Raw genomic sequence first — 22,710 nt, forward strand, 5'->3', positions numbered from 1 at the left:
CTTATCTTTTTTGAAGATTAGAGCTGTCCAGATCTACATAGAACGTGTATTATGACAACGACATGGGATAAATTATCTTCAAATAATATCAGTTACTTGGAGAAATTTTCTAATTTATTGGGAGAGGATGAACTGGCATTTCATCAGATTTGGTTTGAATAAAAGATGTTGTGAAAATATAGAGCTACTGAATTTTCAATTGAAGTTTTTTTCTTTTTTCCCTTGCTCTCAAATTACAAGGAAAGCTACTAAATAGTGATGTATTTGGGCATGTTTAAGCAAGCCGGTCATCTGAGGATGCTGCTGTCTTTGAGGACTGACTCTCCGGATCTAGACACTACATACTAAAGCATTTTAAGGTTTACCAGGGCTAAAATCTCTCAAATGTATTCTCTGATCCCTCCAAACAACAAACAAAAAGGATAGGAAGGGATTTGATTATTTTCCTCTCTTGTTTTCTTCCAGGACACCTTTTGTCTCATTAGCATATTTGTACCGAGGCAGCGCGGGGACCGGAGAGGGCTGGGATGGTCGCCGTGGTGACCGTCAGCCTCCTCCTCTTCCTCCTCCATCTCCTCATTGTGCGGCAGCTCCCTGTCAGAGCCATTAGCGCTACGGGAACGTGATCTGAGCGATGCGCTTGGATTGCTGTCCTAAGTCCACAACTCTGCTTCTCCTTGTGTCTGTCTTATTGATTTGGCCCGTTACGCTGCTGCTTGTCGCTGCAAATTTTCTTGCTGCACTAAGGCGTCAACAGCCACCCCCCCTCACCTCCCCCCTCACCCCCCCACCTCACATTACATCCCCTGACGGGAAAAAAAAAAGTATGGCCCCTTACGAAGTTGTCTCACCCATAGGCTGCAACAAGGGTCTATATTTTTAGCCAAGGCTTTGGGATTGTCCTAAGAGTGTTTTTTTTTTCTTTTGGGGGGGGGGGGGGGTTGCTCTTGCTCTCTGAGGGAGGCAACAGACTGCAGCCCTTGTCACCTGTTTGCACCCCCAAGCCCTTCCCAAACCAATCTGACCCCCTCTGGTTGTAGTTGGCTGCAGGTGCCCAAGGGACGTGATTGGATGTGACAGCCTCCGACGGCCAGCTCTGTGAGGAGAAGGGGAGGGGGCGCGGCCACGTGTCCACACACGCCGGTCAATGCGCTGCCCATGGCGCAGCTAACACAGAAGCAATCAACTAGGTGACCAGGAATTTGAGACAAGTCCTACTAAGTGGCATTCTGAGCCCCTTGGCTTTGAAATAATTGGTAGAGGGGGAAAAAAAAGATTGTTTTTTCTTTTTTTTTGTTGTTGTCCTTACATTGATGCCCTGCGGACTGTACATCTGGCTGGCTGTGAGGCCATCACTGTATCCTCCTGTCTGACTGATAACATGGCGAAGGGTATCCACCTGAAACAGACACAGACACAGACACACACACACACACACACACACAGACAAAGCAAGGTCAGACCACACACATACAAAACATACCACAAGGAGAAAAACAAAAAACAAAGACAAAAAACCCAGATGGTAAGAGTAGCAAGAAAACATGCAAGATTGAAAAAGGAAAAAAATACACAGCTGAAATAAATTAGCTTTAGAGAAAGATGGTTAAAGAAATACAGCAAGCTCTTTATCAAATCCATTCTGTGGCCAACAATACAGCAACATATGTTGTCATTAAAAACAGAGTAAGTCAGCCATTCTGTGTGAAAACACAGTCCCCCAAAACTCCAAATGATACTAAACCCAAACGGGCGCTAGTTAGAACACTGCTGTAAATTGTTTTAACAGACACATGACATTCATGTGTAGACTGTTACAGATGACACATCGTAAAAGATAATAAAAATAATGTCCAGTTGTATTCCAGTTAAGTGTGAGAAGCACGGAGAAATTGTTTTTGTGTGCCACCAGAGAGAGGTATAAATGTACCAGAAAGAGGTATAAATGCAGCAGAAAGAGGTATAAATGCCTTGATCGTGTATGCTTGTGCTTGTTCTCTGTGCTGAGAGAGAGTGTACGCTTAGGCTTAAAGCCTGGTTTTTGGTCTCCAGGAACAGCTGCCAAGCTGCTTCGATTTAGCTTAGCGCCCTACCTGTGACTGCACGTTGGCTCCCACTTGTGCCCCCTGGTAAGAATCCCCATTGAGAGACTGCACGCTCATAAATAAATCCCCAGAGTTTGACATGTTAAAAGAGGTGGCAGACCCTGAAAGGAGAGAGAAGGAAGCAAGGAAATCACAGAGATGAAGGAGGGACGAGGCCTCGTCCCCAGACAGGGGAGGGTCAGGTCAGGCGTACCACGCAACAGGCTCACATGCAGAGAGACGGCAGGGTAAGCAAGGCAGTGCCGTTAGTGATAGTGCAACAACCAGACGCCGGAGTGGGAGTGGAACAGAGCGAGACAGCATGAGGCCGAGAGAAAAGCGAGTTTTAGCTTTAGTTTCAGCTGTGAGCAAGTGTTGCTGTTTTTTTTAGAGAAGGTACAGAGATTAGGATAGAAGCGACTGCTAAACTTGGCCAAAGTCACACGTGTTTTAATTTATACCTTTTGTTTCTTTCAGTTAGCTACTATGAAAACATGCTTTTCATAACAATAACAATAACAATAATAATAATAATAATAAATGGACATTTTGTATTATACAAATACAGATAACAAATGTTAACAATAAAACAAAAGACCAATAACCAACAACAAAATACGTAGTTTAACACTGGGTCCCAGTAGCTACCCCGACTTCTGCGATCCAGGCATGAAAAGCCGCTACCATCTGACTTTCTGACTGTGGGCATTGTTTATGTATTCTACTGTATATTTAATTATTTAACTGCAACCAAACAACTCTTTACTATTTTTGAACAGTTCTGCTGATCCTTTGATCATTTTTTGGAAATGATTGCTAATAGTTCATTGCAGCCCAAAGATACACAGGGTAGACCACACAAGGTACTCCAAGGTAACAGGCTATGGACGTTGACATATTTTTTTAATGAAAAAAAAAAAAAAATACAGGAAATGAAGAAAATTCTTTTAAAAAAAAAAAGTGAAAAAAAGAAGAAGAAGAGGAGAAGCTGTATGCTGCCCGGTTGGCAGCGCTTTTGTTTCTCACCTGCTGAGTTTGGAGTGGAAGGGGAATTTGCTTGGCTTCCATGTGCTGAAACGCTGGCAGCATTTACGGCTGTTTTGGCAGCGTACATGTTGGCTTCTTCCTGGAACTTTCCAATGTTTTTCTTATACCGGATCCGTTTGTTTCCGAACCAGTTGGACACCTGTCCAAACACCAAATTGTCATGCAATTATTTCACCAAACATTTTTTAAAACACTGCAAATGGTCTCCCATAATGCACAGACCTAATCAAAACAAATAAAGCAAATCAAGCAAACATGACTAGCCAAACGCAAAGACAGAAGGAACACCCAAAACAGCGCAAAAACACTTGCATCCTACTGGCAGGGAGATGTTCATAAATTCTAATAGACGGCAAGGGCGATTTGTAGCTGTAGTTGGGGTTGAAGCTTAAGTCTGAGGAAAAGGGTGAAGCTGATGTTTCCTAACGTCCACATTAGCACCGGAATGAAATGATTGCCAATAACAATCTCATTATGTCACTCTGAGAACAGCTATCATCAGAGCGCATGCTAGCTCCAATCAGTCAACTTCCGCTAACAGCCATTAGCGCTAACACTCTCCCAGATGAAGCTATAGGGGAGAGCCGCTACGCTAATGATAAACAACATTAAACTGAGAACCTAATCAATCCCATAGCAAAGTTTCCAATCCAAAGAGGAGGGTAAACGTGTTTCTTTATTACGACCAAATGCCAGACACCCTCAACAAATCATTCCGCTCCTGAGACGGTTTGAAAATGAAGCCCCGTATGAATCATCAAATTAGTTTTTTCTTTTTTTTTTTTGGGGTGCAAAATTCATTAAACAGTTTTGAGTACATTATCCATCTAGAATGATGACTGCAGAATACAAAGTGGATATGGAGTCCTCTGAGATGTTCTTTTCACAGAAGTAGTTTTTTTTCTTTTCTTTTCTTTTTTTTTTTTGTTAATGGATTCCACTGAATTCTACATATATGAGAGGGCAAACCTGAAACTGAGGAACTAAGAGCGTTCCCTGGAAACTGTCGTAAAGACGTACAAGACCTAGACAGACACGTTTCATTTGCATCAAGGACTCCACACGCAAGTGCAGTCCAGGGAAGCCTGGTACACGCCAGAGCATTATTGTTCCAGTCCACTATTAGCGTGCATAATCCCACTTAAAAACTATATGTTCCTCAGAAAACAATCCAGGGTCCAAAGACCCTGAATAAGCTCTTGTGATGCTAGTCCCTGTTTTCTGATGTAAGACTAATAATGGCATACTAGAACAACAAATAAAACCGCCCTTAAAGTTCACTGTAGTGGTCACTGAATCCCCCTACAGTGGAGAAGCAAGTGTGGGAGATGTGTGAGCAGCAGTAACTAGAACTACAAGGCAACTGGATAGGACTAAATTGGGAGAGAAGGGGATAAAAGGCTAAAAAAAAACCCTTCAGTTTCAACTCCAAATTGCTACTTCATATGTCAGTGCTTGGCTGGAGCGTGGAACGGACCGCAGTGTGGGTAACAGAACTAGGCAGCTCTACAGGTCCTGGATCAGTACCTGGGCAACTGTGATGGAGCACTTCTTGGCCAATTCTTCTTTGGCCTCCTCGCTTGGGTACGGGTTACTGAGGTGTGAGTAAAAGTATTCATTCAGGATCTCCGTTGCTTGTTTGTTAAAGTTTCGTCTTTTCCGTCTGTGGATGAGACGCAGGGAGAGAGAGAGTGAGTCAGAGGTTAGAGTGAACATACAAGTTCCAAGAACAGTTTCAGTACCTTCAGTACCTTCCCCTGGTAATGGCATGAGATCAGCCTCAAGAATTAATGGCACACGCTATATAAACACTGCACTAGTAATATTTCTGATTCACTTAAGCCAACACACCAGAACTGCTAGCATCTCCAGCTTACAGACCGCAACATGTCTGTACGAGACACAGGGCAACTAAGCCAAAACACGAGGCTGTCTAAGCAGACAGATAAGATAAGATACATCCTAAAAATCACTGTTAGTGTCCCCCATACTGCCTTTTGTTCTATAACAGATGTGCACCTTAGTGACACGTTAAATGTGAACACAGATATGGAATGGTACAGTGTTGAACTCCTCCACTTTGCAATCTGGGGAAAGCCATTTATTGTGTGGGGACATAGGCATGTGGGAATAATGCCAAACACAAACACACACACACACACACACACACACACACACACACAAACAGAGGTGCGGAGATGCCGACGTGAGAGAAGGGTGTGAGTGCCAGTGAACGCACCACTGTCTCTGTGAGGCGTGACTGTGGAGGAAAGAGTGTGCGAGCGTGGCGCGGTCTGAGGGAGGGGATTTTGCATATGTATCAGGGAACTCTAGGAGGCCTGTATGCAGAACATCCAGCGAGGTGATTTCCACCACGGCCCCCCGAAAAGCCCTCTTCACAATATGGAAATGAGGCCACAGCCTGATCTCAGTGAGAGAGAGGATTAGTCTAAGACAGCAAGCAGGCTCAAGCCTCTCTCCCAGAGAGAGACAGAGCGACAGAGAAACTGAGAATGAGAAAGTGACTCTGTATGTGTATGTGTGTGTGTGTGTGTGTGTGTGTTTGTGTATGTGTAAGAGAGAGAGAGAGAGAGAGAGAGAGAGAGAGAGAGAGAGAGAGAGTGTTTGTGTGTGTGCGTGTGAGAGAGAGAGAGCGAGAGAGAAAGAGAGAGACCACCATCATTTGCACCAGAATGGATGGAGAGCTCTGAGAGCCAGCGAAAAGCCTCATTTAAATATTATGCCTGCGACTTCCAGGCCTTCCAGTGTGATTTATCCCCCGAGAAATGTATGCAAATCCCCAGGCATGTATCAAAGAGAACAAGCGATTACATTAAAGGAGGGAAGCACTTCACACTCCACAGCGTGTTGAGGCTTGTCTGTGGCCCGGTAAAGATCCTGCACGGGTCCAAAAATGCAGAGGAATAGGCCCTCCCAGAGACACACAGACAGGCTGGGAGGGATCAATTCTACTGGCTTGTGAGGAGATGTTTTAAAGCTGTGAAATTCTATTCTGTGAATGCTGTTATTATTTGAACAAGCCCGTCACATGTCCCATGAACAGTCAAACGCTAAGGGATAAAAAGAGGTGAATACAATCAGCTGTTGACACTGAACATGTATGGATTTGTGAAAAAAGAAATCACCAAGTGAGGAAGGGAGATCTCAGGGTAAAAAAAAAAACAAAACGTGTTTTCGTGTTATCTGAATGTGAACAGACGTGACCGCCCACACTTACACACACACACACACACACACACACACACACACACGCACGCACGAACGCTCATGCACGCAGACGGACCTGGCGTCGAGGAAGCGTGAGCGTAGGATCATGACGGCTTCGCAGGTGCTCTGTTTGAGCTGCATCTGGATGGAGCTGAACTTGCGGTGGATGATGCTCACCATACGCTCGATCTCTTTGGGCGAAATGGGCCTCGTGCGAGACTGCTCTCTGAGCAGGTTCATCACATGGGTCGTAAACTCGTTACATGCCTTACAGAATAGAGAGAGAGAGACAGAGGGAGAGACAGAGACAGAGGGAGAGAGAGAGAGATCCAAGAGACGAACAGAGAGATAAGTTATACCAACAGTTTACAAGTTAAAGGTTTTCTCAGTCATTAAGATACGTTGACTGAAACCACAGGCATAATAATGAAATATTTTAGAATTTTTAACAGTACATTGCCATCTCTAAAAACAACACAGTATTTAAATTTAGTTGAAGTTTTGACGGAGAAAATGCCTTTGCCCTGTAAACACACAACTCACAGTGTAAGCCCCTTTCAAATTCAGACAGTGTACAGAGTGTCTTGACACAAGTTTTTTTTGCAATGTCTGTGTACTCTGTTTGGAGCACTGAGTGAAAGCACAGGAAAATAAACTTACAAGTAGTGACTTAAGCAAGGCCTTCACTGTGAGGTTTTGACACAGACCAAAGCCAGACACCAGAGGAGAACACCCATTACACATTACCTTCTCTGTCCTTTCCCTCAGAGCAGTTAGCAATACACTTAATACCATCACTTCGCCCGCTGGTATTATTTTCACATTTAAAGCTAGCCACATGTTCCGTAATGGGTTTATAAAAAATATCTTCACTGCTGATGATGTTACTGGTTTGGAAAGAGCTGAGAACACAGAAGCAGCTTCAGGCTTTGTTGAATGAGGCCTGCAGAATGACTCTGTGAGTAACAGATGCAGGAAGAGCTGCTCCTGAATGAATCAAACCCTAATAAACAAATTCTGAAGCGTAAGCGGCTCACATGATGTAGTTGTATAATATTCAAACTCAATTTAAAAATTGCTTCACTGGCATCAAAGCAGCCATTACTCATGCAATAAAGAGACAAGAACAAATAGCTATGACAAAAGCACAATGTCTGGGGGGAAAAAAAATAAAAATAAATAAAAAAACCAACAGAAAAAAAGGACAGAAAGTAGAGGAAAGATGCCTGGAGCAGCGTGACATGAAGCGCCTAGTGCCTGTGTGTGTGTGTGTGTGTGTGTGTCAGGTGTGAATGTGTCTCTGAGTATGCACAGAAGGGACACAGCATGCATCCCTGTGTGTCAAAACCCTTACCACTCTCCCTCTCTTCATGCCGCTTATATTTTTATATTTTTATATTTTTACAACATTTCAAATTAAAAATCGGCAGCAAAAAATTCATAACAATTCATAAAATGTAGTTCTCATCAAATATAATTAAACATATAGTTTGTCATAAGCCCATGAATGCATAGGGCCAGTGAGAAAGCAACTACTCTGTAACAATCGCATTCACAAGAGAAAAGGCAGGGAGACGATGCAGAGACATCATCAAAAATGGATGACGATAAGAGATGCATAAAGAAATGCGTCTATGAGTGAGCGTGTATACAGGTGTATACCTGTTTATACTTCCAGCTGGGTATAGGATGTCTTTTTCTGACAGAGTGTGTGAGTGTGTGTCTGTACCTGTTCGTATTTTTCCAGTTCAGTGTGGTATATCTGACGGATCTGGGACAGTTTGGCTCTGTAGTCAGAGTGCTCGGCTGAGTTATCTGCTCCCACTCCTCCCGAGGCTGCTGCCGCCGCCGCTGCCGCCGCCGACCCGCCTCCTTTCTCTGGTCCAGACACTCCCTCTGCTAATAACATGTTATCCAATCGCATGAGCTGAGGGTCTGGAGGCTCCTCCTCCTGGGCACCGCGGATACTCAGAACTGTAAAGAAAAAAAAGTAGTCAAAAGTCACTCCCACAGTTTCATATTACAAGAAGGTAAAACGACAGAATCACCAGTAGAGGTGGCAGCTAATCTGATGGACTTTAGATTGTGGACATTAGACGTACTAATTTTCCTCTGAACAGAGAAGTTACAGAAACATTCAACTTTCCCAAGTTTTATAATAGTAAGATAAAACATCATCTAAACTTCCCAAAGATTTCTGATATTTTGCTGCAGTAAATCTGCAAACCAGAGAGGAGTCTCTCTGCACCGTCAATGTCCACCACTAGAGGGCTCCCTTAGCACTCCTCTCTCACACTCACTTAACTGCAGCAGCTTCTCCTGATCCGTCTTTATCTATCTCTGTCTGTCTCGTCTGGTCTCTTTTTCTCTCCTTCTTTCACTCACTGTCCCTTTTCTCTCTTTCTCTCTCTATCCTCTGGGTGTTGTACCTCCATCCATTTTAATTACCACCACTCTGCTAAAACTTCACACTCTGTCTGTTTAAGCAGATCAGGAGACAACACAATTTCCTGGGAAGTTTGGACACTAAGGAAAAAATACGACATCAAGTTTTTGAGATTTATTGCCATTTCAGGGGTTCATGCTTCTTACGCATTTCTTTTGTTCTAGAACGAAATACGACAGGGGACCGTATTACATTAATCCAAGAGACAATGGTCAGAACTTTGGGGTATTAACCCCAGACAGGTTTGGGGTATTAATCCCTAGACAGGTTTGGGCTATTAATCTCCAGGTCTGAGTCCAGACATCTGTACAGCGTTGGGATGGGTGTAGGGCGGGGTGATGAGAAAACGCCCTTCTGTACATTAGTTTGGGGGGGGGTGCAAAAGAGATGATGGGGTTTGGCTGACCCCTTGCCTCCCTTTCAGTACAGGAGTCATAATGCAAATGTGTAGACAGAGAAGTGACAGAGAAAAGGCAGGATGGGGGGGGGGGGGTTGGAAGAGGTCAGTGGTTTAGGAGGAGAACTCAGCATGAGGTAGATTGAGGATCACATTGGTTCAGCTCCTCCTGGAAGGGAGGGACTGGACAAAGCCTTTGGTTTCATTAGCAGGGGGTTGTCCCTTCACCCAGATCTGATGAAGTCCGAGAAGAATATTTCCCAAGGGGACACAGGTTGATCTGGTAACTTGCATCCCCTTTCCTACCCCATTGTTGCCTAACCTCCCCCGTTCAGCATCATAACATCTACAAATCATCGTTCGGTTTCATCCAGATTTAGACCAATTACAGCCTCGTAATTAAAGACAGGAAATTACAGTTAACCAATTTCAAATAGCATATAATAAAACAATTTTAAAACACCACATCAATCAAACTTCACTAAAACCGCACCACATGAAGTTTAGCCCTACATCGCTGTAACACTTTTTTTTTTTTTTTTTTGCCCTCGGTGAGCAGTCTGTTATTGCAGAAATACAAGGCACGACATGAAACGTTTTCCCTGTGGTTGCCACCTCATAAATACCACAGTCAAGTGAGTGTGAAAGCAAGCCTGAAGCTCCTGTAGGAGCCAAACCAAAACAAACTCCAAAAAAAAAAAAAAAAAAAAACAGAGAAAGAAACACAAGAGTAAAACTATAGGCTAATGTTTGTGCGAGAGAATTTTTGTGTTGCTGATTTTCTATAACTGAAGTTAATAAAGACATCTGGAAATTTTTCAAAAAGATTGAAAATCTCAGGTTTCCTCACATAAATGAAGAGAATTCAAATTGAGCGATGCTGGTTCTAAAGTCCTCTTCAGACATAATGACCAAAGCGCTCGCTCGATGTTTTATAGCGGCTCGGGGTAAAAACGGAGAGAGCGATGAAAGAGTAGACTCTTCAGCTGAAAAACCTAGGCCAGCAGAGTTCTTCCCAGCGTTATAAAATGTCTAGACTGTCAAATGAAAATGGAACATAAAATCCCCCCCCCCCTCACCACCCCCCCACAACACCGCCCGTTCATGCGATGATTTGATCCGCGTCTGCCAAGACCCGGCCTCACGTTCTAGGGGTGTTTATTTTACTTGGCTTGAATCAGCTCCACCATCAGTCTTTTCACAGAGAAATGCTGTTTGAGCTGGTTCAGTGCCTGAGGAACAGCGTTTTAGAAGGAGAAAATTAGAGTGGAGAGTCTGAACCTGATACACTCATTTAAAAATAAAAGAGATAACGGAAGATCCAAAGTTATTGCAAATAAAATTTAAAAAAAAAAAAAAAAAACCCCACACACAGACGTGGTGCACATTTCAGGAGAGGTGAAATCTCTTCGAGCTGAATCACAAAGTCATTTACAGAACAAGGAAAAAAAGGAAAAGAAAGAAAACAATTAAATAAAGGCTGTAAAAATAAAATGGCTCTGAAATGATTTGGACTCCAAAATGGGTCTTGGTCCTCCTCACAACACAGTCATGGCTGCCCATGCCAGAGAAATGCCGCCTCTAACCAGAGCCATTGTTTATGCATTTTTCCAGCACAGAACTGCATCCAAAACCTCCTCTATGGGTGACGGCGTCCAATTGGAGAGCATCCGTCTGAAGGGACCGAGCTGAAACAATGTAGTCAGACTAGTGCACGCTGTCATTTTGGCTCAGCTGTCATCGCTCATTGACAGCTGACTGTTAAACAAGGCTTATTCTGAGAGCAAGGCAAGAGCCCAGCTGCTGGCCCTGTTCCGTTCCTGCATTAGCATCCAAATACAGACCACGGCCAAAATACAACTAGTGTTCAATGGCGCCATTGATCTGAATAGCTTGTACCGTGTTGTGCTGACAAACTGAACATTAAAAAATTCAATTCTGTGAATGCTGATCGAGTCTCGCCGTTACGGCCATTATGTGATGATCTGGATCCGGATTGCGAGCTTTCTAGCAACGCTTAACCAAGGGAGAGTCTGAGAGCGAAATGAAAAATACTGGACTGGAGAAAAGTGTGGATGGCCTTTTGAGCGCTCCTAAAATAGACTAACAATGATTTATGTATCCCTCTCTGAACCTAAAGGGCCTAATTAAAACCACTCAATGAATTATCTTTAATAAATACAATTAACAAAAAAGAGGGGGGAGTGGAGCACTGCTTCCTTGAAACTATCCCCGCTCTAGGTCATTATTACTCTGTGAGGGCCACTTTACTCCGTAATGACTGCTTAATTGATCCATACTAATATTTTCCAACCTCTTGTGTTCACAAAGTGGTTGAACTAGCTTAGCCACCCGCAGACAAAACACGGTGGCTTCTCCCTGGGACAAACAATTAGCAGCATGATTTCCCTGCCTTTCCTCATTTCTTTTTTTTCCCCCTCATCTTCTCCAAACATCTTTCTCTCTCTCTCTCTCTGCTTATTGAAATGATCGCTGCTTTCTCTGCTGGAAGTGTTTCCCGGAGATGGTCCGTAGTGAAATGAAAGGTAAACTCTATCTGCTGTTGCTCACATATCCCTGTTGTAAAATGTGCTTTACAAACAAATGTACATCAAGAAGAAACGAGTGTACTGGTTACTTCTACCCCGTTTGGATAAAAATGCAGGGAGTGTGAAATTATCATGTCTCTTAGACTGGATGATGGCTTTGTCAGAAAACAGAAAGATGCCCCACATTTTTAAGTCCTTTGACAGCTTTTCCCCAAGTATCACCTCATGCAGTTGGTTGGTTTGTTTCTTTTCAATCAAGCAGTTGCATTACATTCATGTAGAAGTGACCATTTGCAATCAGTTATTATATTTTATAGATGATCAGATGTAAAATCGCTGAGGCCCATCGTGTCATCATGTTCACCCTGGGTTGGCTGGGTCATGAGTTTAGATCTCAGTGATGTTGTCATCAGGGTTGGGCGTTGAAAAGAACACAAATAGCTGTGGTCTTCGAGGGTCAGTGAGACAGGGTGTGCTCCCCGCCATCACGTTTCAGTCACTCCTGATGTCAACAGGGTGCGTGTACAGTTGCAGGTGAATCAAGGGGAAACGGGTAGGGCCTCTATGGGCTATGAGTCCAGGGAGATACTTGTAAACAGCGGAAGTGAAAAGACAAAGTGTCTTGACTCTAAATGTGTCACGGTACCCGTGTCCTCTTCTTCACCCTCCCGCTCTTCAACCTCCCGCAGGGACTCGGTACAAGGACAGGGTACGGGAACTGATGACTCAAAATTGGTAAAAAAGATGATTAAAAAATTATTTGTCCAAGAGCAATAGTTATTGGCAAAATAACCTTACTAAAAGCATTGGGTTGGGTGGGCAAAGCCATGTAGGAGAGAAAATTATTTGGGGGAAAAAAAAAAAAAAGATGTTGTCAGTTTTGTGTTTCGTGAGATAAAAATTCCAAACGAAGCACCTCCTGTTCGAAAGCAAACTAAAACAACCATGAGCCATGACATTTGTCCATCCCTAGAGCAACTGGCCTTTTACAAATCAAATCAATATTTAATAAAAAAGAAAGAAAAAAAAAACCTTGAGCCACAAGCTTACACACAAGCTGAGCGAGAGAAGTTTTTTTTTTGTTGTTCTTTTTCCTGTCTGCTCATTTAGTTGAGACAATTCATTTAATTTCTGAAAAGGGCTCAGGAGGTGCCTTGGCTTTTGGTGGATATGTGCGGAGAAGGGAGGAGAGGAGAGGATTTATGTCGTTTCTCTAAGAGTATTGCCTCCAAAACAATCCCTCACTTTTTCCCCTTCCTAATGATATAACGTGGGGAATTCTAAGCCCTCTGAATTTTTCCATTAACCACAAATCCACAAAGGTTTCCAAATCTACTCCTTAGGCAGTGAGGTATTAATTAAAATACTACAACACAACTGAAATACTATCAGGTTTTAATTGTTTTGGCTTTGGAGTCAGATAATGTCAGCGAGTGTACACTGAACATCTCTCGGAGGCTGAGTCGCATTCAGACAGAAACACTACAATCTGCTATTCTGACTGAATCCCATCTGCCAGTATTTAATTCAAGGGAATATGTAGTAACACTTTCTTTGTTACTCTAACAGGTTTCCGAGAATCAGCGCATCATGTTAAAAAGTTTACATCTTTTTTTTTTTTCCATCTGCTAATGAATAAAAACTTCACACGCTACGGGCGAGGTCAACAGCAAGGTAGCTCCCAGTGAGTCTCAAACTCCAGCTGAGTTATCTTCGTCTATAATATCAGCACGTTTCCTGTTTAATTTCCAGAATATTCCGGCATCTTTGTGACAATGTTTGGGATTGGGTTGATATTCATAACAGTTAGCCTGACTGAAGACTTCGGGACCCAAAGGCACTGCCTTCTTTTCAGAACGATTCAGCTCTTTTCTATACGGTGGAACAATATCAAGCCCCGATAGTCGTAGCACGGCATGCTGAGCGGTCCACATATCTTATCGGATAGGATTAGCAGTGGATAACACAGGCCTGTCAAATGCCATTACAAAGTGTAATCCCCTTTTCCCAATTTCTCTGATGTGTTGACAGCGACCGTTGCCACAGCAAGTCATCGTGGTGACGTGACGATTGAAGAAATACTGATGTTTAATTAACGGCGTTGGGTCATGCTATCGCAGCTAGCCGAATGTAACGTTCAGTGGGGTTGACGGCGGATAAAAAAAACCACCAGTCACTCAGGTTTGTGTGGTCAGTCACCATTGGACCGGGATCCCGTCAGTATTTTAAAGCCATAAGTCAATCTGCCATGCTGTCAGGTACAAGAATGAGAGAGAAAAGAGCTAAACTGACACAGCAAACCAGTCGGATCATAGCAGCATTACATTAAAATGGACCTAAACAAGCCCTGTCTTTTCAGTCAAAACACACACACAGACAGAGGCTCAAAGCCTTCAAAAACATGATGTGTTCTATCTAGACGTTTGGATGAAAGAGCTTGTCAAGGGTATTTTTTGTTTTTTTTTGCACTACCACTAGGCCTACCTTAACCAGCCGATCAAAATGAAATGCCTTACAATTTTCTCATGTATTACATTAAACAAGATAGTCATTCAAAGACACAAGGGGAAAAGCAGCCCTTAATATATATATATATATATATATTTACATTTAGTCGCTTTGAAGATGTTTTTGCCCACCATGATTTACAAAATAGCATAGCGCACGCTTAAATCAATATAGGCCACATTATATACACATTATATATAACCACTTAAACCACACATACATATGTGTGTGTGTGTGTGTATATGTACAGCTGTGTGAACATGAACAGGGGGAGTGTAACATTTTTAAGTTAACTCACTGCTTTTAAAAGTAAAGAAAATATATGAATGAAAAATACATTGTATGGTGCATGATGTGTCTCAGGGAACACCCTGAGTCAAAACAATAGCGGGGAGCATTTGGTGAGAGTCTGATCCGGTTGTGTAATTAACCCTTTGTGTTCTGGTCTGTCAGGTTAGATCTTCACTGACAGCTTCGGTCCTATTTGTTTGCATTGGTGATTCAGTGAGCACACTTCATTGTGGCCTCAGCAGTTCATAAATCACAGGAGGGGGGCAGTGTGTGTAAGTGTATGTGTGTGCATGAGTGTGTGTGCTATGGTGGTCCTGTCACAACGCAGGCACGGGAGTCAAAGCGACAGCTACATGCTAATCCAATGACGGTATAATTCATTATACAGTTGCCAGTTTACTGAGACGGAAAGAGAACCAACCCGCTCTGAGAGAAAAGTGGCATGCCTCAAACAGTTCCAAGCAACCCCCCCCCCCCCCCTCTTTCTCTACCAACGAGGACAACCACAACAAAACATATTTATTAGACAGCAGACGACAGATCTATTGAGTCAGACTCAGTCATGACCTAATCATGACCTAAAATACACAATCTCTGCTTATTTTTTATCTGAATAATTTTTTTTTTTTCAATTTAATTAAATACATGAAAGGTTTCGAAGCAAGTGACTAATGCATAACTGGAGCAGCAGATAATGGACCAAGACGGTCATAACATCTGAGATCCTTCTCAACATATCCAAAATGTAAGAAACCTTTCTCCACATGCCATTCTAATTCTCTTTCCCGTCTGTGAGTGATGCCACTTCACTTGGAGTTAGTTTGAGTAAGGAACTGGGTGACCAGTGCATGAGCTACGACTAAGGAAGTGACTACTGGACTTGGATCAGAGGGTATTTTACAAAAAAGACTTACTGAAATGATGGAGTAATAAATCAATTACTGATGAAGGTCCGACTTAAGCAAAGCCAATTAAAAGAATCACTCCCTGTGCCTTTTGCTGTGGTGAGAGAGAGCTGACAGGCCTTGTCTTAGTCCTCTTCACTGGGCCCCTGTCCCTAATGTAGTCTGTGGGTCTGGTGACCAGAGGTGGCCTGGCCGGTGAGGCGGTAAGCATGGCTCGTTAGGGTGTTTGGGCTGCCTTGTCTTTTCTCCCAGGGGCCAGTTCTAATAATGCTAATTATAATCATTACAGCCCCAACTACAGGCCCGGGGGCTGTCGCTAACGATGCAGCCATGGCTAGCTGGCATGGAAAGAGAGAGAGAGAGAGAGAGATCTTTGCCTAAGCATTGAGCAAAAAGGCATTCATTAGGGAAAATAGAAGTCCTCGTTTCAAAAACATAGAAATACGTGAGGCCTCAGGCTGGGAATAATACCATCCTTGTCTTAGGGACAAGACTTAGAAATGCATATGATGGGCTTGATATCTCAGTGCAGTGTTGCAGTGTGCATAAACTAATGTCGACTGCTGAAACTGGGCAACTCCAAAATCATATTTTAACTAGCACAGGCACTAATCCACAGATAAAAGGGAATTTATTTTTAGGATTTACAAACTAAACCACAAAGTGAAAGAACTCTCTTCTTTAAGGTTGTTTTCTTTTAAAATAATGAGAAATCCAAAAATAACCGGCCAACGGAAACATTACCCTGAACAAAAACATTTTTTTTTTTACTTTATTCATTTATTTATACTTTTTTTCTATTCTTTTTCGGTCTAGAAATATATAATGGTACACATGACAGACCCATGTCCACAAGGTAGAAGACACAGAATCACTCATTTAAAAGCACCAGTGTTTCCAGACATCACTTTGTAGCTGAGCTGCCGCTTTCTTTTTACAGTGCAGTATTTTTAGAGCTTGCGACTGTAAAGCTATGTCCAGCCAACGGTGTGGTTGCCTGTCTCTGCCGGTGGAGTGCTTGTAAACAGGCAATGAGATCTTTAACAGTGAGGTGAGATATTTGTAGCCCTCTTACTGACCCGGGCTTCCAGAAACACAGTACCCTGTGACTCCATTCACACGCACCCTCGGGGCATGTGTGTGGAGCTGGGTAGGCAGTGTCATTAAAAAACCCTGCCCCGGGTGCCTTTGTTAAAACCATTCCTTCAGGAGGGCAACTGAGCATGTGAGTCCCATCAGACAAGGGCCGGAGAGAGAGGTTGACCACTGCCACCCTGAAGAAGAGTGTGTGTGTGTGTGTGTTTTGGGGGGGGGGGATCCATCCCACTGATTCCACTGTCAGTGTGTGTTAGTCAAAGTCTGTGCTGTTTGCCTCTGCTTAGGAGCGACTCCCTGAAAGTGAGTTTGTCTCCACTCATGTAGAAGTGGTCTGGTTTCTGGAGGGCCACTGGAAATTACGAGCACAGAAAGAGATAGCTATAGCTAATGAACTAGCTAATAGCTAGCTAATGAACTAGTTAATTTTGATTAGGATTTTTGACTTGGACAAATCTACCTGTCAGTTACAAATAAGACTTGCCAGTCTCTCAGTCTAGATACTCAGAAGTGTCTCCAGTTTTTTGCGTTAAGTCCAAAGACAGCTAAGAGTCTTCAGAAAGACATGAGTTATTGTCAGCTCTCATACATCTAAAAAGATTTTTCAGTCTGGAATAAAGCAAAAAGAGACGTCGGAATATATCAAAGAGGTGTCTGGACACGTTTAAGCTGAAACTGAATGGTCATGACACGTAGAGGTGCAAGACAAAACATCTCTCATCTGTCTTTTGGCCTCCTCCTCACCCATGTGTGGTACATTTCACAAAGCGGCACTCTCTTCATGCCAGAAAGTTTATGTAGAGCTGATTAAGAGCAATTAATCCTTAATCACTATGATTAGCCAAGTCGCAGTAAATTAAACCTCAGCTTGTGGAGGGGAGGGGTAGAGAGGAATGGCTGGGTGTTGACTTGTCATTTCAAGAGACACAGTTCAACTGCCTGCTTTTCTTTTCCACGTATCCATGTAAACGTTGCCTTCAGAATGAGGAGTTTGGACAAAGTTGGATTGCTTAAAAAAAAAAAGAAACAACAACAACAAAACAGCAAAAAAAACAAACAAACCATAAGACCAGCACCTGGTAACTTGAAAACATATAATAGGAACTATCTAGAGCTGTGAACCAAAATAACACACACTCGCAAACTCACTCGCGCTCACACACACACACACACACACACACACACACACGCATCATTTACCATACCATGGACACAAAGCATGCAAAGTCGGTGTTAAGCCCCCTTGACTGAGTCTGTTATAGATCTACACAAATCAGAGGATGCAATTACATGCCCCAAGCATGATACAGCTCTCTCTGGGTCCTTAAACTGTGTGCGCTTCAGAGCTTCCATCATCCGGAAAAGCTTAACTAAATAAGAGGAAGAAAAGCACCAGCCTCAGAGAGTCTTGGTTAGTCTAAATATGCACATATCCCATTAGTTGATGCTATGGTTGGGTTATCACTATCCAAGAACAAATACCAGGATTTGCCAGGCAGGCTGCTGACCTTTGCGATCCAATAGCGAGACAGAGAGAGAAAGAGAGAGAAAGATAGAGGTTGAGAGAGAGAGAGAGAGAGAGAGAGAGAAAGAGAGAGGTTGAGAGAGAGAGAGAGAGAGAGAGAGAGAGAGAGAGAGAGAAAGAGAGAGAAAGATAGAGAAAGATAGAGGTTGAGAGAGAGAGAGAGAAAGAGAGAGAGAGAAAGATAGCGAGCCGGACTACAGTCTTCTGTATTTATTACTCAGTACGGAGAGAAAAACACACATATTCACTTCACCTCTTCTGAATTCCTGATTAGTTGGATTGGCTGCAGAAGTCTCAAGTCTCTATGCTCCATCTCTCTGAGCTTCTCTCTCTCTCTCTCTTTCTCTCTCTCTCTCTCTCTCTCTCTCTCAGCGATAAATAATGCATGGCAAGGCGGCGGCGTGTGCCTGTCTCTGCGGGGTGCCATGGCTCTCCCTCAGCGGCCTTGGCTCTCCCCGTTACAACGCTCCCGATTAATTACACACTTTAATGAACTGAATTATTAATGGAGCTCTTACTTGGCAGTTTAAGGGAAATGCAGTCAGCATACAAGAGCTCAGAGCCTCCAACTCTCATTAAAAACACCACACAAGGCCTGTGGGACCAGTGCTATTTAACCAGAGAAAATAAGAGGATTTTGAATCTTGTATAACAGTTGCACAATACAGAGGTAAAAAGAGGCTCGCTCACTTAATGAAGATATAACAAAGACACTTAAAGATGTCTAAATTTGGATCTTTGTTAGCTTAACTACATGCAAAGGTTTCCTTCAACCAACTACAGCAACATAAAGCATGATGATGATGATGAGCTATGATGATGAGAAACTATGATTAGCTACGAGAACAAATATATTTGTTCTGACATTACAATTCAAGCCTAACCAAGGACACGAAATGCTTAAGCATTAGATCCGTGTATTGAAGTATCGCTGTTCAAATATAGAGGTAGGCTATATTAATATCTCTTTTTGTGTATATCAGTTGGTGTTGTTGTGCTAGGCACTGACATGCACACAAACGCAGGCATACACACACACACACACTCACATACACACATTTCCCAGCTGCAGAGCGAGTAAAGAAATCCCAGGAGTGCTCCTTTTGGGAGGCTTTGTGTAGAAGATGCCGGCAATGCTGACTTTGTTCCTGGCATTCGGAGGAAAATCACAAAACGCATCAAAACATGTCAGCTTCCATTACAGCCCAGCTCCTAGCAAGAGCAGAAGAGACTCAAGATGACCAGAAATATTACTTAGGAAAAAATACGTTTGAAAAAACTGGTTGAAAAGACCAGGACAAAACAAACAACAAGCTAAAAAAAAACAAAAAAAAAAAACATTTTCTACGACAAGTTCTTGCCAAATCATTTCATACGGAGGTGATTCATATTGAACTTTGACCACAAAATGTTTTCAGAAAGTCGCAAAACTCTACAGACGTACTCCAAAATTAACTGATTTGGCGACCACCTTAATCTCGCTAAAATGCCACCGTGATACATGAAAGGTGAGAAGCAATGCATCTTGGGTGTGATGAACAGATCAGGACTGGGACAGGAGGTGAGCTCCGTCACTCATGCTGTCATTTCTGTCCCATGAATACTAATGTGATGGCCCCCCAGAGACAACACGCCACCCCTACAATGCACCCCCCCCCCCCCCCCCAAAAAAAAAATTCCCCAGTGATGGGCAAATGGGTACATATCTCTCAGAAAGCCCCAGACAGTGAGCCCTGGGGACACGAACCTTATAGCTTTGGAGGTCTGAAGGACCCCTGGACGCCTTCTGCCTCCCTAGTCCCCCGCTCTCCCGCATCGAGATGAAAGCGACACAAGTAGGCAAGGTCTGTGACTGGCCGAGGCGACTCATTACCGATGCCCTGTCTGGGTCATCAAGCAGATGCAAATGTAGGTCAAGAGGAGCTGAGATTGTCAATCAAGCCACAAAAAGGAAAGGGAGGAGAGGGAGGGGGGAGATAGAGCCAAAGATCAGGCCAAGCTGAAGTGGATCATAGCCCTCATCACTGGGGAGGATGAAAAGAATATTCATAACACAAGTGGAGTGAGGGATGTAGAGCGCAAAAGAAAGAAAGAATGAAAGAGAGAGAGGGGGGGGGCTAGCTTTGAATTAAGGTCAATTATGACTTTTATTTGGCATATAAAAATCAGAGATGAATTGGCCTTTGGACCTCATGGAGGTCAAAGCCAACAATTCATCCCAGATCAGTGGAAAACACAGAACAACCTCTTGAATTAGAAAGACCACAGTCAACATGAAGTCTTCTCACAGAACAGGATTAAGTTGAAATAGTGTGTCAAAAATATACAGGATACTTAACGTTATTAGTTACTAGGATGATAATGGGATGAGGATGCATTTCTTTTATTTGGGAAAAAGAAAAAAAAAAAACAAAACTTTGAATTTTTTTTTTTTTTTTTTATCGAGAGCCGAACTCCAGCTGTCCCCCAAGGTTCTTTCTACAGTGTTGTGAAGATGCGGGCAGAATGATAAAATCTGTTTGACCTAGATGCTGCAGACCTCCAGAGACTGCCGCTAGAATCCTGATTCTCTCTGAGCAAGCCTGGCTGCTTCAGCTCCCTGTGAACGTGTAATGCTAATTTATGAAGTCTCCTCACTGCAGGAAGCAGAAAAAAATAAAGAAAAAAGTTGGCTGCCGTCCCGTATCATCTCTGGAAGCGGATTCTCCCTCAACAGTGCCACGGTGATGTCTGTTGGAAACATCTAATAAGCTCTGAGTGAGGAAAGTTTGGGCGATAAAATGAAAGTATAAACAATCCCTAACCTAAGTGGACTTGGAAGTATTTGTTTTTTGACGCGGAGAAACAAAATTTGCTCCGGAAAGGCATAGATGGAGTTTTAAGTAGAAACCTTAGACTGTTTCACAAATGTAGCTGAGAAAAAAAGTCTGTTGAGGAGTGGCTGAAAAGAGGGGTGCAGATGTAGTCTCAGCCCACCTCATTGTGCTAAACTCTGCTCCCAGCTACCGGTAACAGGTTAGGATCTGACAGTTGTCTGAATAATTGTATGTTAATGCTGCTAGGCTAGCTGTGTTTACCCCTAAGTGAGCATTCTCTCTGGAGCCTCTGTTGATTGCAGAGCAGCAATTTTCCCAAGAGAGAAAGAGAAAAAGAAAGGGCACTGGGGAGGGAAAGAGAGAGAGAGAGAGAGAGAGAGAGAGAGAAATACAGTCTAAAAGCTGTGCTGGAAGATCTTTAATCTGCGAGAAAAGTAGAGGCAATTTGTAGCAAAGATGACAATTTTTGCCTCTCCCTCTGAAGAGAGCACTTTGTGTCGTGGCAGAACCATACCTAGGGGAGGGATGGGAGGGGCTCACTTTCCCACAATGCTTAGCAACTTCAGAGGCAGACAGAAGCATACAGCAAGAGAAAGACAAGATGGAGAAAGAGAGGGTGCCTGACAGAAAGTCTTCACAAACCGACACACATACCCAAAAAAAACCCCCAAAATTCCCCATAAGAGTTCTGAACATTTACAACTGAAACAGTCCCAACTTATGTCGAGTCATTATTAAAGCTCTGTGTAATGCCTTGATTCAACGATGCATTAATAAGACATCAGCTGTATATGTTACATGAGTTTCATACTATTTGCAGTACGTCCATTTTCAGATTTTAGGATTGGCATACATATTCATAGAGATGAGGTAGCAGACTGTATTCTCTCAAGTCACTCTCTCTATCTCTCTCTTGCGGAACAAACCCTACCGTTCTCACAATTAAAAAGCAGCACGTGGCCAAACAAACCCTCAGATGACACCAGTAGGGCTCTCTTCATTTGTGGCATTGTCCCCATGTTGCCTGGCAAGACAGATGTAGAAATTGATTGGAGGGCCACGACCATGGCTTCTAAAAATAAAGTGACAGAGCTTGATGTGTGTGTCTGTGTTGTGTGTGTGTGTGTGTGTGTGTGTGTGTGTGTGTGTGTTGCGTTGCGTGCGTGTGTGCGTGTTGTCTGAGCCCAATGAGACTCCTCTATCTGTCCGCGTGATAAAGCCACTAACAGACCTTTATCGGGAAGCAGAGGGGAAATATGCTGGCTGCAGATTAGAGCACACCCTCTGCCAAGGTTATAAACAGACCTGCTATCTGCTTTCCAAACACACTAATCCACAGTCTATCAGCACCCAAACATATGGGCCACACAGAGCACAGATAGCCTCTGATGGACACTTGGCTTTGATGGCAGCGAGGCGGAGGGTGAGAAATGAGCATGCGAACACACACACACACACACATACACACACGCACACATACACTCGACCTTTCCACAATGCTCCACCTGCTCTTCTAGGCCTGTGCAAGGTGCCTCAGCAGACATAGCTGGCTGAAACGCTGTTGGCGACAATCTGAGCCTCACTGTTTTATTTTGCTCTCATCTGAATTGCTTTTTGTCACTCTTATCTTTGGGGGGAGGGGTGGGGGGTTTCTAGGTTTTTTGTTGCAAATCCACTACCACTGCACGAAATGAAATGAATAGAAACAGAGAATTGTCTCACAGTGAGAGAAGTAAATACATACATAAACACAGACACAGACACAAACAATATTTTAAAGAATTCCTGCAACTCCGGCTATGATGCTAACAGTCCAACT

The 22,710-nt window shown here is 43.2% G+C and overlaps 1 protein-coding gene across 3 annotated transcripts in view; it reads right to left on the reverse strand.

Moving 5' to 3' along the window:
* The window catches only part of pbx1b (pre-B-cell leukemia homeobox 1b), a 52,706-nt gene that overhangs the window by 1,058 nt on the left and 28,938 nt on the right, over positions 1-22,710 (reverse strand). Inside the window, exons 3-8 of one of the 3 annotated variants that reach the window (XM_030791397.1) lie at positions 8,089-8,333; positions 6,436-6,626; positions 4,659-4,794; positions 3,111-3,270; positions 2,118-2,206; positions 1,310-1,399 (exon numbers count right to left, since the gene is read on the reverse strand). In XM_030791397.1, coding sequence (XP_030647257.1) covers positions 1,310-1,399; positions 2,118-2,206; positions 3,111-3,270; positions 4,659-4,794; positions 6,436-6,626; positions 8,089-8,333 — 911 coding nt within the window. Of the gene's footprint in view, positions 1-1,309; positions 1,400-2,093; positions 2,207-3,110; positions 3,271-4,658; positions 4,795-6,435; positions 6,627-8,088; positions 8,334-22,710 lie in introns of all 3 variants that reach the window. The other 2 variants (XM_030791396.1, XM_030791398.1) reach the window with 2 other exon arrangements.

The sequence above is a fragment of the Chanos chanos genome, chromosome 14 (genome assembly GCF_902362185.1).
Source record: "Chanos chanos chromosome 14, fChaCha1.1, whole genome shotgun sequence".
Taxonomy (NCBI): Eukaryota; Metazoa; Chordata; class Actinopteri; order Gonorynchiformes; family Chanidae; genus Chanos; species Chanos chanos.